The 17,427-nt window shown below is 51.2% G+C and overlaps 1 protein-coding gene across 1 annotated transcript in view; it reads right to left on the reverse strand.

Moving 5' to 3' along the window:
- Window positions 1–17,427, reverse strand: part of LCAT (lecithin-cholesterol acyltransferase) — a 171,127-nt gene that overhangs the window by 85,270 nt on the left and 68,430 nt on the right. Inside the window, exon 2 of the mRNA XM_073659884.1 lies at window positions 11,194–11,350. Coding sequence (XP_073515985.1) covers window positions 11,194–11,350 — 157 coding nt within the window. The remainder of the gene's footprint in view (window positions 1–11,193; window positions 11,351–17,427) is intronic.

Here is a 17,427-nt window from a genome sequence, read left to right on the forward strand (position 1 = left end):
AGCACCACCATCATCCTGCAGAAATCACTGAATGAGCTGCTGTGGTCAGCACCACCATCATCCTGCAGTAATCACTGGATGAGCTGCTGTGGTCAGCACCATCACTATTCTGCAGACATCACTGGATGAGCTGCTGTGGTCAGCACCATCACTATCCTGCAGAAATCACTGAATGAGCTGCTGTGGTCAGCACCATCATCTTCCTACAGAAATCCCTGGATGAGCTGCTGTGGTCAGCACCATCACCATCCTGCAGAAATCACTGGATGAGCTGCTGTGGTCAACACCACCATCATCCTGCAGACATCACTGGATGAGCTGCTGTGGTCTGCACTATCAACATCCTGAAGAAATCACTGGATGAGCTGCTGTGGTCAGTACCATCATCATATTGCAGAAATCACTGGATGAGCTGCTGTGGTCAGCACCATCATCATATTGCAGAAATCACTGGATGAGCTGCTGTGGTCAGCACCATCATCATCATGCAGAAATCACTGGATGAGCTGCTGTGGTCAGCACCACCATCATCCTGCAGACATCACTGGATGAGCTGCTGTGGTCAGCACCACCATCATCATCCTACAGAAATCACTGGATGAGCTGCTGTGGTCAGCACCACCATCATCCTGCAGAAATCACTGGATGAGCTGCTGTTGTGAGTACCACTATCATCCTGCAGAAATCACTGGATGTGCTGCTGAGGTCAGCATCATCACCATCCTGCAGAAATCACTGGATGAGCTGCTGTGGTCAGCACCACCATCATCCTGCAGAAATCACTGAATGAGCTGCTGTGGTCAGCACCATCACCATCCTGCAGAAATCACTGGATGAGCTGCTGTGGTCAGCACAATCAGCGTCCTGCAGAAATCACTGGATCAGCTGCTCTGGTCAGCACCATCACCTTCCTGCTGAAATCACTGGATCAGCTGCTGTGGTCAGCACCACCATCATCCTGCAGAAATCACTGAATGAGCTGCTGTGGTCAGCACCACCATCATCCTGCAGTAATCACTGGATGAGCTGCTGTGGTCAGCACCATCACTATTCTGCAGACATCACTGGATGAGCTGCTGTGGTCAGCACCACCATCATCCTGCAGTAATCACTGGATGAGCTGCTGTGGTCAGCACCATCACTATTCTGCAGACATCACTGGATGAGCTGCTGTGGTCAGCACCATCACTATCCTGCAGAAATCACTGAATGAGCTGCTGTGGTCAGCACCATCATCATCCTACAGAAATCCCTGGATGAGCTGCTGTGGTCAGCACCATCACCATCCTGCAGAAATCACTGGATGAGCTGCTGTGGTCAGCACCACCATCATCCTGCAGAAATCACTGGATGAGCTGCTGCGGTCAGCACAATCACTATCCTGCAGAAATGACTGGATGAGCTGCTGTGGTCAGCATCATCACTATCCTGCAGAAATCACTGGATGAGCAGCTGTGGTCAGCACCATCACTATCCAGCAGAAATCACTGGATGAGCTGCTGTGGTCAGCAACACCATCATCCTGCAGAAATCACTGGATGACCTGCTGCGGTCAGCACAATCACTATCCTGCAGAAATGACTGGATGAGCTGCTGTGGTCAGCATCATCACTATCCTGCAGAAATCACTGGATGAGCAGCTGTGGTCAGCACCATCACTATCCAGCAGAAATCACTGGATGAGCTGCTGTGGTCAGCACCACCATCATCCTGCAGAAATCACTGGATGAGCTGCTGTGGTCAGCACCATCATCATCCTGCAGAAATCACTGGATGAGCTGCTGTGGTCAGCACCATCATCATATTGCAGAAATCACTGGATGAGCTGCTGTGGTCAGCACCATCATCATCATGCAGAAATCACTGGATGAGCTGCTGTGGTCAGCACCACCATCATCCTGCAGACATCACTGGATGAGCTGCTGTGGTCAGCACCACCATCATCATCCTACAGAAATCACTGGATGAGCTGCTGTGGTCAGCACCACCATCATCCTGCAGAAATCACTGGATGAGCTGCTGTTGTGAGTACCACTATCATCCTGCAGAAATCACTGGATGTGCTGCTGAGGTCAGCATCATCACCATCCTGCAGAAATCACTGGATGAGCTGCTGTGGTCAGCACCACCATCATCCTGCAGAAATCACTGAATGAGCTGCTGTGGTCAGCACCATCACCATCCTGCAGAAATCACTGGATGAGCTGCTGTGGTCAGCACAATCAGCGTCCTGCAGAAATCACTGGATCAGCTGCTCTGGTCAGCACCATCACCTTCCTGCTGAAATCACTGGATCAGCTGCTGTGGTCAGCACCACCATCATCCTGCAGAAATCACTGAATGAGCTGCTGTGGTCAGCACCACCATCATCCTGCAGTAATCACTGGATGAGCTGCTGTGGTCAGCACCATCACTATTCTGCAGACATCACTGGATGAGCTGCTGTGGTCAGCACCATCACTATCCTGCAGAAATCACTGAATGAGCTGCTGTGGTCAGCACCATCATCATCCTACAGAAATCCCTGGATGAGCTGCTGTGGTCAGCACCATCACCATCCTGCAGAAATCACTGGATGAGCTGCTGTGGTCAACACCACCATCATCCTGCAGACATCACTGGATGAGCTGCTGTGGTCTGCACTATCAACATCCTGAAGAAATCACTGGATGAGCTGCTGTGGTCAGTACCATCACCATCCCGCAGAAATCACTGGATGAGCTGCTGTGGTCAACACCACCATCATCCTGCAGAAATCACTGGATGAGCTGCTGTGGTCAGCACCATCATCATCCTGCAGAAATCACTGGATGAGCTGCTGTGGTCAGCACCATCATCATCCTGCAGAAATCACTGAATGAGCTGCTGTGGTCAGCACCATCACTATCCTGCAGAAATCACTAGATGAGCTGCTGTGGTCAGCATCATCACTATCCTGCAGAAATGACTGGATGAGCTACTGTGGTCAGCACCATCCTCATCCTGCAGAAATCAATGGATGATCTGCTGTGGTCAGCATCACCATCAACCTGCAGACATCACTGGATGAGCTGCTGTGGTCTGCACTATCAACATCCTGAAGAAATCACTGGATGAGCTGCTGTGGTCAGCATCACCATCAACCTGCAGAAATCACTGGATGAGCTGCTGTGGTCAGCACCATCATCATCCTGCAGAAATCACTGGATGAGCTGCTGTGGTCAGCACCATCATCATATTGCAGAAATCACTGGATGAGCTGCTGTGGTCAGCACCATCATCATCATGCAGAAATCACTGGATGAGCTGCTGTGGTCAGCACCACCATCATCCTGCAGACATCACTGGATGAGCTGCTGTGGTCAGCACCACCATCATCATCCTACAGAAATCACTGGATGAGCTGCTGTGGTCAGCACCACCATCATCCTGCAGAAATCACTGGATGAGCTGCTGTTGTGAGTACCACTATCATCCTGCAGAAATCACTGGATGTGCTGCTGAGGTCAGCATCATCACCATCCTGCAGAAATCACTGGATGAGCTGCTGTGGTCAGCACCATCATCATCATACAGAAATCACTGGATGAGCTGCTGTGGTCAGCACCACCATCATCCTGCAGAAATCACTGGATGAGCTGCTGTTGTGAGTACCACTATCATCCTGCAGAAATCACTGGATGTGCTGCTGAGGTCAGCATCATCACCATCCTGCAGAAATCACTGGATGAGCTGCTGTGGTCAGCACCACCATCATCCTGCAGAAATCACTGGATGAGCTGCTGTGGTCAGCACCACCATCATCCTGCAGAAATCACTGGATGACCTGCTGCGGTCAGCACAATCACTATCCTGCAGAAATGACTGGATGAGCTGCTGTGGTCAGCATCATCACTATCCTGCAGAAATCACTGGATGAGCAGCTGTGGTCAGCACCATCACTATCCAGCAGAAATCACTGGATGAGCTGCTGTGGTCAGCACCACCATCATCCTGCAGAAATCACTGGATGAGCTGCTGTGGTCAGCACCATCATCATCCTGCAGAAATCACTGGATGAGCTGCTGTGGTCAGCACCATCATCATATTGCAGAAATCACTGGATGAGCTGCTGTGGTCAGCACCATCATCATCATGCAGAAATCACTGGATGAGCTGCTGTGGTCAGCACCACCATCATCCTGCAGACATCACTGGATGAGCTGCTGTGGTCATCACCACCATCATCATCCTACAGAAATCACTGGATGAGCTGCTGTGGTCAGCACCACCATCATCCTGCAGAAATCACTGGATGAGCTGCTGTTGTGAGTACCACTATCATCCTGCAGAAATCACTGGATGTGCTGCTGAGGTCAGCATCATCACCATCCTGCAGAAATCACTGGATGAGCTGCTGTGGTCAGCACCACCATCATCCTGCAGAAATCACTGAATGAGCTGCTGTGGTCAGCACCATCACCATCCTGCAGAAATCACTGGATGAGCTGCTGTGGTCAGCACAATCAGCGTCCTGCAGAAATCACTGGATCAGCTAATCTGGTCAGCACCATCACCTTCCTGCTGAAATCACTGGATCAGCTGCTGTGGTCAGCACCACCATCATCCTGCAGAAATCACTGAATGAGCTGCTGTGGTCAGCACCACCATCATCCTGCAGTAATCACTGGATGAGCTGCTGTGGTCAGCACCATCACTATTCTGCAGACATCACTGGATGAGCTGCTGTGGTCAGCACCATCACTATCCTGCAGAAATCACTGAATGAGCTGCTGTGGTCAGCACCATCATCATCCTACAGAAATCCCTGGATGAACTGCTGTGGTCAGCACCATCACCATCCTGCAGAAATCACTGGATGAGCTGCTGTGGTCAACACCACCATCATCCTGCAGACATCACTGGATGAGCTGCTGTGGTCTGCACTATCAACATCCTGAAGAAATCACTGGATGAGCTCCTGTGGTCAGTACCATCACCATCCCGCAGAAATCACTGGATGAGCTGCTGTGGTCAACACCACCATCATCCTGCAGAAATCACTGGATGAGCTGCTGTGGTCAGCACCATCATCATCCTGCAGAAATCACTGGATGAGCTGCTGTGGTCAGCACCATCATCATCCTGCAGAAATCACTGAATGAGCTGCTGTGGTCAGCACCATCACTATCCTGCAGAAATCACTAGATGAGCTGCTGTGGTCAGCACCATCACTATCCTGCAGAAATGACTGGATGAGCTACTGTGGTCAGCACCATCCTCATCCTGCAGAAATCAATGGATGAGCTGCTGTGGTCTGCACTATCAACATCCTGAAGAAATCACTGGATGAGCTGCTGTGGTCAGCATCACCATCAACCTGCAGAAATCACTGGATGAGCTGCTGTGGTCAGCACCATCATCATCCTGCAGAAATCACTGGATGAGCTGCTGTGGTCAGCACCATCATCATATTGCAGAAATCACTGGATGAGCTGCTGTGGTCAGCACCATCATCATCATGCAGAAATCACTGGATGAGCTGCTGTGGTCAGCACCACCATCATCCTGCAGACATCACTGGATGAGCTGCTGTGGTCAGCACCACCATCATCATCCTACAGAAATCACTGGATGAGCTGCTGTGGTCAGCACCACCATCATCCTGCAGAAATCACTGGATGAGCTGCTGTTGTGAGTACCACTATCATCCTGCAGAAATCACTGCTTGTGCTGCTGAGGTCAGCATCATCACCATCCTGCAGAAATCACTGGATGAGCTGCTGTGGTCAGCACCACCATCATCCTGCAGAAATCACTGAATGAGCTGCTGTGGTCAGCACCATCACCATCCTGCAGAAATCACTGGATGAGCTCCTGTGGTCAGCACAATCAGCGTCCTGCAGAAATCACTGGATCAGCTGCTCTGGTCAGCACCATCACCATCCTGCAGAAATCACTGTATGAGCTGCTGTGGTCAGCACCATCACCTTCCTGCTGAAATCACTGGATCAGCTGCTGTGGTCAGCACCACCATCATCCTGCAGAAATCACTGAATGAGCTGCTGTGGTCAGCACCACCATCATCCTGCAGTAATCACTGGATGAGCTGCTGTGGTCAGCACCATCACTATTCTGCAGACATCACTGGATGAGCTGCTGTGGTCAGCACCATCACTATCCTGCAGAAATCACTGAATGAGCTGCTGTGGTCAGCACCATCATCATCCTACAGAAATCCCTGGATGAGCTGCTGTGGTCAGCACCATCACCATCCTGCAGAAATCACTGGATGAGCTGCTGTGGTCAACACCACCATCATCCTGCAGACATCACTGGATGAGCTGCTGTGGTCAGCACCACCATCATCCTGCAGAAATCACTGGATGAGCTGCTGTGGTCAGCACTATCAACATCCTGAAGAAATCACTGGATGAGCTGCTGTGGTCAGTACCATCACCATCCCGCAGAAATCACTGGATGAGCTGCTGTGGTCAACACCACCATCATCCTGCAGAAATCACTGGATGAGCTGCTGTGGTCAGCACCATCATCATCCTGCAGAAATCACTGGATGAGCTGCTGTGGTCAGCACCATCATCATCCTGCAGAAATCACTGAATGAGCTGCTGTGGTCAGCACCATCACTATCCTGCAGAAATCACTAGATGAGCTGCTGTGGTCAGCACCATCACTATCCTGCAGAAATGACTGGATGAGCTGCTGTGGTCAGCACCATCCTCATCCTGCAGAAATCAATGGATGATCTGCTGTGGTCAGCATCACCATCAACCTGCAGACATCACTGGATGAGCTGCTGTGGTCTGCACTATCAACATCCTGAAGAAATCACTGGATGAGCTGCTGTGGTCAGCATCACCATCAACCTGCAGAAATCACTGGATGAGCTGCTGTGGTCAGCACCATCATCATCCTGCAGAAATCACTGGATGAGCTGCTGTGGTCAACACCACCATCATCCTGCAGAAATCACTGGATGAGCTGCTGTGGTCAGCACCATCACTATCCTGCAGAAATGACTGGATGAGATGCTGTGGTCAGCACCATCACTATCCTGCAGAAATCACTGGATGAGCTGCTGCGGTCAGCACCATCACTATCCTGCAGAAATGACTGGATGAGCTGCTGTGGTCAGCACCACCATCATCCTGCAGAAATCACTGGATGAGCTGCAGTGGTCAGCACCACCATCATCCTGCAGAAATCACTGGATGAGCTGCAGTGGTCAGCACCACCATCATCCTGCAGAAATCACTGGATGAGCTGCAGTGGTCAGCACCACCATCATGCTGCAGAAATCACTGGATGAGCTGCTGCGGTCAGCACCATCACTATCCTGCAGAAATCACTGGATGAGCTGCTGTGGTCAGCACCATCATCATCATCCTACAGAAATCACTGGATGAGCTGCTGTGGTCAGCACCATCAACATCCTGCAGAAATCACTGGATGAGCTGCTGCGGTCAGCACCATCACTATCCTGCAGAAATCACTGGATGAGCTGCTGTGGTCAGCACCATCATCATCCTGTAGAAATCACTGGATGAGCTGCTGTGGTCAGCACCATTATCATCCTGCAGAAATCACTGGATGAGCTGCTGTGGTCAGCACCATCATCATTCTGCAGAAATCACTGGATGAGCTGCTGTGGTCAGCACCATCATCATCCTGCAGAAATCACTGGATGAGCTGCTGTGGTCAGCACCATCCTCATCCTGCAGAAATCACTGGATGAGCTGCTGTGGTCAGCACCATCACCATCATGCAGAAATCACTGGATGAGCTGCTGTGGTCAGCACCATCACTATCCTGCAGAAATCACTGGATGAGCTGCTGTGGTCAGCACCATCATCATCCTGCAGAAATCACTGGATGAACTGCTGTGGTCAGCACCATCACTATCCTGCAGAAATGACTAGATGAGCTGCTGTGGTCAGCACCATCACTATCCTGCAGAAATGACTGGATGAGCTGCTGTGGTCAGCACCATCACTATCCTGCAGAAATCACTGGATGAGCTGCTGTTGTGAGTACCACTATCATCCTGCAGAAATCACTGGATGTGCTGCTGAGGTCAGCATCATCACCATCCTGCAGAAATCACTGGATGAGCTGCTGTGGTCAGCACCACCATCATCCTGCAGAAATCACTGAATGATCTGCTGTGGTCAGCAACATCACCATCCTGCAGAAATCACTGGATGAGCTGCTGTGGTCAGCACAATCAGCATCCTGCAGAAATCACTGGATCAGCTGCTCTGGTCAGCACCATCACCTTCCTGCTGAAATCACTGGATCAGCTGCTGTGGTCAGCACCACCATCATCCTGCAGAAATCACTGAATGAGCTGCTGTGGTCAGCACCACCATCATCCTGCAGTAATCACTGGATGAGCTGCTGTGGTCAGCACCATCACTATTCTGCAGACATCACTGGATGAGCTGCTGTGGTCAGCACCATCACTATCCTGCAGAAATCACTGAATGAGCTGCTGTGGTCAGCACCATCATCATCCTACAGAAATCACTGGATGAGCTGCTGTGGTCAGCACCATCATCATCCTGCAGACATCACTGGATGAGCTGCTGTGGTCAACACTATCAACATCCTGAAGAAATCACTGGATGAGCTGCTGTGGTCAGTACCATCACCATCCCGCAGAAATCACTGGATGAGCTGCTGTGGTCAACACCACCATTATCCTGCAGAAATCACTGGATGAGCTGCTGTGGTCAGCACCATCATCATCCTGCAGAAATCACTGGATGAGCTGCTGTGGTCAGCACCATCACTATCCTGCAGAAATCACTAGATGAGCTGCTGTGGTCAGCACCATCACTATCCTGCAGAAATGACTGGATGAGCTGCTGTGGTCAGCACCATCCTCATCCTGCAGAAATCAATGGATGAACTGCTGTGGTCAACATCACCATCAACCTGCAGACATCACTGGATGAGCTGCTGTGGTCTGCACTATCAACATCCTGAAGAAATCACTGGATGAGCTGCTGTGGTCAGTACCATCACCATCCCGCAGAAATCACTGGATGAGCTGCTGTGGTCAACACCACCATTATCCTGCAGAAATCACTGGATGAGCTGCTGTGGTCAGCACCATCATCATCCTGCAGAAATCACTGGATGAGCTGCTGTGGTCAGCACCATCACTATCCTGCAGAAATCACTAGATGAGCTGCTGTGGTCAGCACCATCACTATCCTGCAGAAATGACTGGATGAGCTGCTGTGGTCAGCACCATCCTCATCCTGCAGAAATCAATGGATGAACTGCTGTGGTCAACACCACCATCATCCTGCAGAAATCACTGGATGAGCTGCTGTGGTCAGCACCATCATCATCCTGCAGAAATCACTGGATGAGCTGCTGTGGTCAGCACCATCATCATCCTGCAGAAATCACTGGATGAGCTGATGTGGTCAACACCACCATCATCCTGCAGAAATCACTGAATGAGCTGCTGTGGTCAGCACCATCACTATCCTGCAGAAATGACTGGATGAGCTGCTGTGGTCAGCACCATCACTATCCTGCAGAAATCACTGGATGAGCTGCTGCGGTCAGCACCATCACTATCCTGCAGAAATGACTGGATGAGCTGCTGTGGTCAGCACCACCATCATCCTGCAGAAATCACTGGATGAGCTGCAGTGGTCAGCACCACCATCATCCTGCAGAAATCACTGGATGAGCTGCTGCGGTCAGCACCATCACTATCCTGCAGAAATCACTGGATGAGCTGCTGTGGTCAGCACCACCATCATCCTGCAGAAATCACTGGATGAGCTGCTGTGGTCAGCACCACCATCATCCTGCAGAAATCACTGGATGAGCTGCAGTGGTCAGCACCACCATCATGCTGCAGAAATCACTGGATGAGCTGCTGCGGTCAGCACCATCACTATCCTGCAGAAATCACTGGATGAGCTGCTGTGGTCAGCACCATCATCATCATCCTACAGAAATCACTGGATGAGCTGCTGTGGTCAGCACCATCAACATCCTGCAGAAATCACTGGATGAGCTGCTGCGGTCAGCACCATCACTATCCTGCAGAAATCACTGGATGAGCTGCTGTGGTCAGCACCATCACTATCCTGCAGAAATCACTGGATGAGCTGCTGTGGTCAGCACCACCATCATCCTGCAGAAATCACTGGATGAGCTGCTGTGGTCAGCACCATCACTATCCTGCAGAAATCACTGGATGAGCTGCTGTGGTCAGCACAATCACCATCCTGCAGAAATCACTGGATGAGCTGCTGTGGTCAGCACCATCACCATCCTGCAGAAATCACTGGATGAGCTGCTGTGGTCAGCACCACCATCATCCTGCAGAAATCACTGGATGAGCTGCTGTGGTCAGCACCATCACTATCCTGCAGAAATGACTGGATGAGCTGCTGTGGTCAGCACCATCATCATCCTGCAGAAATCACTGGATGAGCTGCTGTGGTCAACACCACCATCATCCTGCAGACATCACTGGATGAGCTGCTGTGGTCTGCACTATCAACATCCTGAAGAAATCACTGGATGAGCTGCTGTGGTCAGTACCATCACCATCCTGCAGAAATCACTGGATGAGCTGCTGTGGTCAGCACCATCACTATCCTGCAGAAATCACTGGATGAGCTGCTGTGGTCAGCACCATCATCATCCTGCAGAAATCACTGGATGAGCTGCTGTGGTCAGCACCATCACTATCCTGCAGAAATGACTGGATGAGCTGCTGTGGTCAGCACCACCATCATCCTGCAGAAATCACTGGATGAGCTGCTGTGGTCAGCACCACCATCATCCTGCAGAAATCACTGGATGAGCTGCTGTGGTCAGCACCATCATCATCATCCTACAGAAATCACTGGATGAGCTGCTGTGGTCAGCACCACCATCATCCTGCAGAAATCACTGGATGAGCTGCTGTGGTCAGCACCACCATCATCCTGCAGAAATCACTGGATGAGCTGCTGTGGTCAGCACAATCAGCGTCCTGGCTACATTACCCTCAGCTTTGATCGAGGAGGGTGATTATGGGAGCAGCGCCAGTGTCCGACTTTCTACCCATCCACGGTTACTCCTCTGTATATCATATATTTGACTTCCTGTGTCAGACGGGAGGATTCATTGTGAAGTGGGAGCTGCAGATTATTACAGCCTATAGGGAACTGAGAAAGCGACAAATGTTCACGTTACCTGATATTATCGATCCAACAGTCGATGCCTAAGGGCAGGAACATGTTGAGATTGAGCCAGACAGTGAAGTAATCATCAGACTTACGGTAGCACATCCAGTTCACAACCTCATCCTTGCTCACTTTAGCTTCCAGCTGATTTCCAAAACATCCAGGCACTGAAAAGTTCATAAAAATAAGGACAGTAGGGAATTAGGCGCACTCATAGAGTCAAGAAGAGAGAAGGAACCATCTCGCTTTACTTCTAGAATATTAAGGTTTCAGTAACTTTAAAAATATAATGAGCTACCATAATCAATCAAGCTTCCAAATGTTATCACAAGGTCAACATAGAACAGCAATACAGATGAAGACAGAGCACAAGAATGAGCAGTCCAACACCAGAGATGGAGCAGAGCACAAGAAGCAGCAGTCCAGCACCAGAGATGAAGCAGAGCACAAGAAGAAGCAGTCCAGCACCAGAGATCGAGCAGACAGAGCACAAGAAGAAGCAGTCCAGCACCAGAGATGGAGCAGACAGAGCCCAAGAAGAAGCAGTCCACCACCAAATATGGAGAAGACAGAGCACAAGAAGGAGCAGTCCAGCACCAGAGATGGAGCAGAGCACAAGAAGCAGCAGTCCAGCACCAGAGATGGAGCAGACAGAGCACAAGAAGAAGCAGTCCAGCACCAGAGATGGAGCAGACAGAGCCCAAGAAGAAGCAGTCCAGCACCAAATATGGAGAAGACAGAGCACAAGAAGGAGCAGTCCAGCACCAGAGAAGGAGCAGAGCACAAGAAGCAGCAGTCCAGCACCAGAGATGGAGCAGAGCACAAGAAGCAGCAGTCCAGCACCAGAGATGGAGCAGACAGAGCACAAGAAGAAGCAGTCCAGTACCAAAGATGGATCAGACAGAGCACAAGAAGCAGCAGTCCATCACCAGAGATGGATCAGACAGAGCACAAGAAGGAGCAGTCCAGCACCAAAGATGGAGCAGACAGAGCCCAAGAAGGAGCAGTCCACCACCAAATATGGAGAAGACAGAGCACAAGAAGCAGCAGTCCATCACCAGAGATGGATCAGACAGAGCAAAAGAAGGAGCAGTCCAGCACCAAAGATGGAGCAGAAAGAGCCCAAGAAGGAGCAGTCCACCACCAAATATGGAGAAGACAGAGCACAAGAAGGAGCAGTCCAGCACCAGAGATGGAGCAGACAGAGCACAAGAAGGAGCAGTACACCACCAGAGATGGAGAAGACAGAGCCCAAGAAGGAGCAGTCCACCACCAAATATGGAGAAGACAGAGCACAAGAAGGAGCAGTCCAGCACCAGAGATGGAGAAGACAGAGCACAAGAAGGAGCAGTCCAGCACCAGAGATGGAGCAGACAGAGCACAAGAAGGAGCAGTACACCACCAGAGATGGAGAAGACAGAGCCCAAGAAGGAGCAGTCCACCACCAAATATGGAGAAGACAGAGCACAAGAAGGAGCAGTCCACCACCAAAGATGGAGAAGACAGAGAACAAGAAAGAGCAGTCCATCACCAGAGATGGAGCAGACAGAGTACAAGAAGGAGCAGTCCAGCACCAAAGATGGAGCAGAGAGAGCACAAGAAGGAGTAGTCCAGCACCAAAGATGGAGCAGAAAGAGCACACGAAGAAACAGTCTTGCAGCAAAGATGGAGGAGACAGCGCACAAGAAACAGCAGTCCAGCACCAGAGCTGGAGCAGACAGAGAACAAAAAGAAGCAGTCCAGCACCCGAGATGGAGGAGACAGCGCACAAGAAGGAGCAGTCCAGCACCAGAGCTGGAGCAGACAGAGAACGAGAAGAAGCAGTCCAGCACCCGAGATGGAGCAGACAGAGCACAATAAGGAGCAGTCCAGTACCAGAGATGGAGCAGACAGAGCACAATAAGGAGCAGTCCAGCACCAAAGATGGAGCAGACAGAGCACAAGAAGGAGCAGTCCCGCACCAGAGATGGAGCAGACAGAGCACAAGAAGGAGCAGTCCAGCACCTGAGATGGAGCAGACAGAGCACAAGAAGGAGCAGTCCAGCACCAGAGATGGAGCAGACAGAGCACAAGAAGGAGCAGTCCAGCACCAAAGATGGAGGAGACAGAGCACAAGAAGAAGCAGTCCAGCTCCAGAGATGGAGCAGAAAAAGAACAAGAAAAAGCAGTCCAGCACCAAAGATGGAGCAGACAGAGCACAAGAAGGAACAGACCAGCACCAGAGATGGAGCAGAAAGAGCACAAGATGGAGCAGTCCAGCACCAGAGATGAAGCAGACAGAACAAGAAGGAGCAGTCCAGCACCAAAGATGGAGCAGACAGAGCGCATGAAGGAGCAGTCCAGCACCAAAGATGGAGCAGACAGCACAAGAAGCAGCAGTCCAGCATCAAAGATGGAGTAGACAGAGCCCAAGAAGGAACAGTCAAGCACCAGAGATGGAGCAGACAGAGAACAAGGAGGAGCAGTCGACCACCAAAGATGGAGGAGACAGAGCACAAGAAGGAGGAGTCCAGCACCAAAGATGGAGCAGTCCAGCACCACAGATGGAGCAGTCCAGCACCACAGATGGAGCAGTCCAGCACCAGCGATGGAGCAGTCCAGCACCAGAGATGGAGCAGTCAAGCACCAGAGATGGAGCATAGAGAGCACAAGAAGGAGCAGTCCAGCATCAAAGATGGAGCAGAAAGAGCACAAGAAGGAGCAGTCCAGCACTAGAGATGGAGCAGAAAGAGCACAAGAAGAAGCAGTCCAGCAACAAAGATGGAGTAGACAGAACACAAGAAGCAGCAGTCCAGCACCAGAGATGGAAGAGACAGAGCACAAGAAGCAGCAGTCCAGCACCAGAGATGGAGCAGACAGAGCACAAGAAGCAGCAGTCCAGCACCAAAGATGGAACAGACAGAGCACAATAAAGAGCAGTCCAGCACCAGAGCTGGAGCAGAGATAGCACAAGAAGGAGCAGTCCAGCACCAGAGATGGAGCAGAAAGAGCAAAAGAAGAAGCAGTCCAGCACCAAAGATGGAGCAGACAGCACAAGAAGCAGCAGTCCAGCACCAGAGATGGAGCAGACAGCACAAGAAGAAGCAGTCCAGCACCAAAGATGGAGGAGACATAGCACAAGAAGCAGTAGTCCAGCACCAAAGATGGAACAGACAGAGCACAATAAAGAGCAGTCCAGCACCAGAGATGGAGCAGACAGAGAACAAGAAGAAGCAGTCCAGCACCAGAGATGGAGCAGACAGAGCACAAGAAGGAGCAGTCCAGCACCAGAGATGGAGGAGACAGAGCAAAAGAAGGAGCAGTCCAGCACCAGAGATGGAGCTGACAGAGAACAAGAAGCAGTCCAGCACCAGAGATGGAGCAGACAGAGCACAAGAAGGAGCAGTCCAGCACCAGAGATGGAGCAGACAGAGCACAAGAAGGAGCCGTCCAGCACCACAGATGGAGCAGACAGAGCACAAGAAGGAGCAGTCCCGCACCAGAGATGGAGCAGAAAGAGCACAAGAAGCAGCAGTCAAGCACCAGAGATGGAGCAGACAGCACAAGAAGCAGCAGTCCAGCACCAGAGATGGAGCAGAAACAGCACAAGAAGGAGCAGATCAGCACCAAAGATGGAGCAGGCAGAGCCCAAGAAGAAGCAGTCCAGCACCAGAGATGGAGCAGACACAGCACAAGAAGTAGCAGTCCAGCACCAAAGATGGAGCAGAAGGAGCACAAGAAGGAGCAGTCTAGCACCAGAGATGGAGCAGACACAGCACAAGAAGTAGCAGTCCAGCACCAAAGATGGAGCAGAAAGAGCACAAGAAGCAGCAGTCAAGCACCAGAGATGGAGCAGACAGCACAAGAAGCAGCAGTCCAGCACCAGAGATGGAGCAGACACAGCACAAGAAGTAGCAGTCCAGCACCAAAGATGGAGCAGACAGAGCACAAGAAGTAGCAGTCCAGCACCAAAGATGGAGCAGACAGAGCACAAGAAGCAGCAGTCCAGAACCAAAGATGGAGCAGGGAGAGCACAAGAAGGAGCAGTCCAGCACCAAAGATGGAGCAGACAGAGCACAAGAAGAAGCAGTTCAGCTCCAGAGATGGAGCAGACAGAGAAAAAGAAGGAGCAGTGCAGCACAAGAGATGGAGCAGACAGAGAACAAGTAGAAGCAGTCCAGCACCTGAGATGGAGCAGACAGAGCACATGAAGGAGCAGTCCAACACCAAAGATGGAGCAGAAAGAGCACAAGAAGCAGCAGTCCAGCACCAGAGATTGAGCAGACAGAGCACATGAAGGAGCAGTCCAGAACCAAAGATGGAGCAGAAAGAGCACCAGAAGGAGCAGTCCAGCAGCAGAGATGGAGCAGACAGAGCACAAGAAGGAGCAGTCCAGCATCAAAGATGGAGCAGAAAGAGCACAAGAAGCAGCAGTCCAGCACCAGAGATGGAGCAGACACAGCCCAAGAAGGAGCAGTCCAGAACCAAAGATGGAACAGACAGAGCACAAGAAGGAGCAGTCCAGAACCAAAGATGGAGCAGACAGAGCCCAAGAAGGAGCAGTCTAGCACCAGAGATGGAGCAGACACAGCACAAGAAGGAGCAGATCAGCACCAAAGATGGAGCAGACAGAGCCCAAGAAGAAGCAGTCCAGCACCCATAGATGGAGCAGACACAGCGCCAGAAGGAGCAGTCCAGCAACAAAGATGGAGCAGACACAGCACAAGAAGAAGCAGTCTAGCACCAAAGATGGAGCAGACAGAGCAGAAGATGGAGCAGTCCAGCACCAAAGATGGAGCAGACAGAGCACAAGAAGCAGCAGTCCAGCACCAGAGATGGAGCAGAGAGAGCACAAGAAGGAGCAGTCCAGCACCAAAGATGGAGCAGAGAGAGCACAAGAAGGAGTAGTCCACCACCAAAGATTGAGCAGACAGAGCACAACATGGAGCAGACAGAGAACAAGATGGAACAGACAGCACAAGAAGCAACAGTCGACTACCAAAGATGGAGCAGACAGAGCACAAGAAGCAGCAGTCCAGCACCACAGATGGAGCAGACAGCACAAGAAGCAGTAGTCCAGCACCAGAGATGGAGGAGACAGCACAAGAATCCGCAGTCCAGCACCAGAGATGGAGCAGACAGAGCCCAAGAAGGAGCAGTCCAGCACCAAAGATGGAGCAGACAGCACAAGAAGCAGCAGTCCAGCACCAAAGATGGAGGAGACAGAGCACAAGAAGGAGCAGTCCAGCACCAGAGATGGAGCAGACAGAGCCCAAGAAGGAGCCGTCCAGCACCAAAGATGGAGCAGACAGAGAACAATATCGAGTAGACAAAGAACACGAAGGAGCATTCCAGCACCAAAGATGGAGAAGACAGAGTACAAGATGGAGCAGTCCAGCACCAGAGATGGAGCAGTAAGAGCACAAGATGGAGCAGTCCAGCACCAGAGATGGAGCAGACAGAGCCCAAGAAGGAACAGTCCAGCACCAAAGATGGAGCAGACAGCACAAGAAGCAGCAGTCCAGCACCAGAGATGGAGCAGACAGAGCACAAAAAGCAGCAGTCCAGCACCAAAGATGGAGCAGACAGAGTACAAGATGGAGCAATTCAGCACCAAAGATGGAGCAGACAGAGTACAAAATGGAGCAGTCCAGCACCAAAGATGGAGCAGACAGAGCACAAGATGGAGCAGTCCAGCACCAAAGATGGAGCAGACAGAGCACAAGAAGCAGCAGTCCAGCACCAAAGATGGAGCAGACAGAGCACAAGAAGCAGCAGTCCAGCACCATAGATGGAGCAGACATCACAAGAAGCAGCAGTCCAGGACCAGAGATGAAGCAGACAGAGCACAAGAAGCAGCAGTCCAGCACCAGAGATGGAGCAGACAGAGCACAAGAAGGAACAGTCCAGCACCAGAGATGGAGCAGACAGCACAAGAAGCAGCAGTCCAGCACCAGAGATGAAGCAGACAGAGAGCAAGAAACAGCAGTCCAGCACCAAAGATGGAGCAGACAGAGAACAAGAAGAAGCAGTCCAGCACCAGAGATGGAGCAGACAGAGCATAAGAAGCAGCAGTCCAGCACCAAAGATGGAGCAGACAGAGAACAAGAAGAAGCAGTCCAGCACCAGAGATGGAGCAGACAGAGCACAAGAAGCAGCAGTCCAGCACCAGAGATGGAGCAGACAGAGCACAAGAAGGAACAGTCCAGCACCAGAGATGGAGAAGACAGAGCACAAGAAGTAGCAGTCCAGTACCAAAGATGGA

The sequence above is a fragment of the Phyllobates terribilis genome, unplaced genomic scaffold (genome assembly GCF_046119375.1).
Source record: "Phyllobates terribilis strain yellow unplaced genomic scaffold, ASM4611937v1 Scaffold_14__1_contigs__length_39327217, whole genome shotgun sequence".
Classification (NCBI taxonomy): Eukaryota; Metazoa; Chordata; class Amphibia; order Anura; family Dendrobatidae; genus Phyllobates; species Phyllobates terribilis.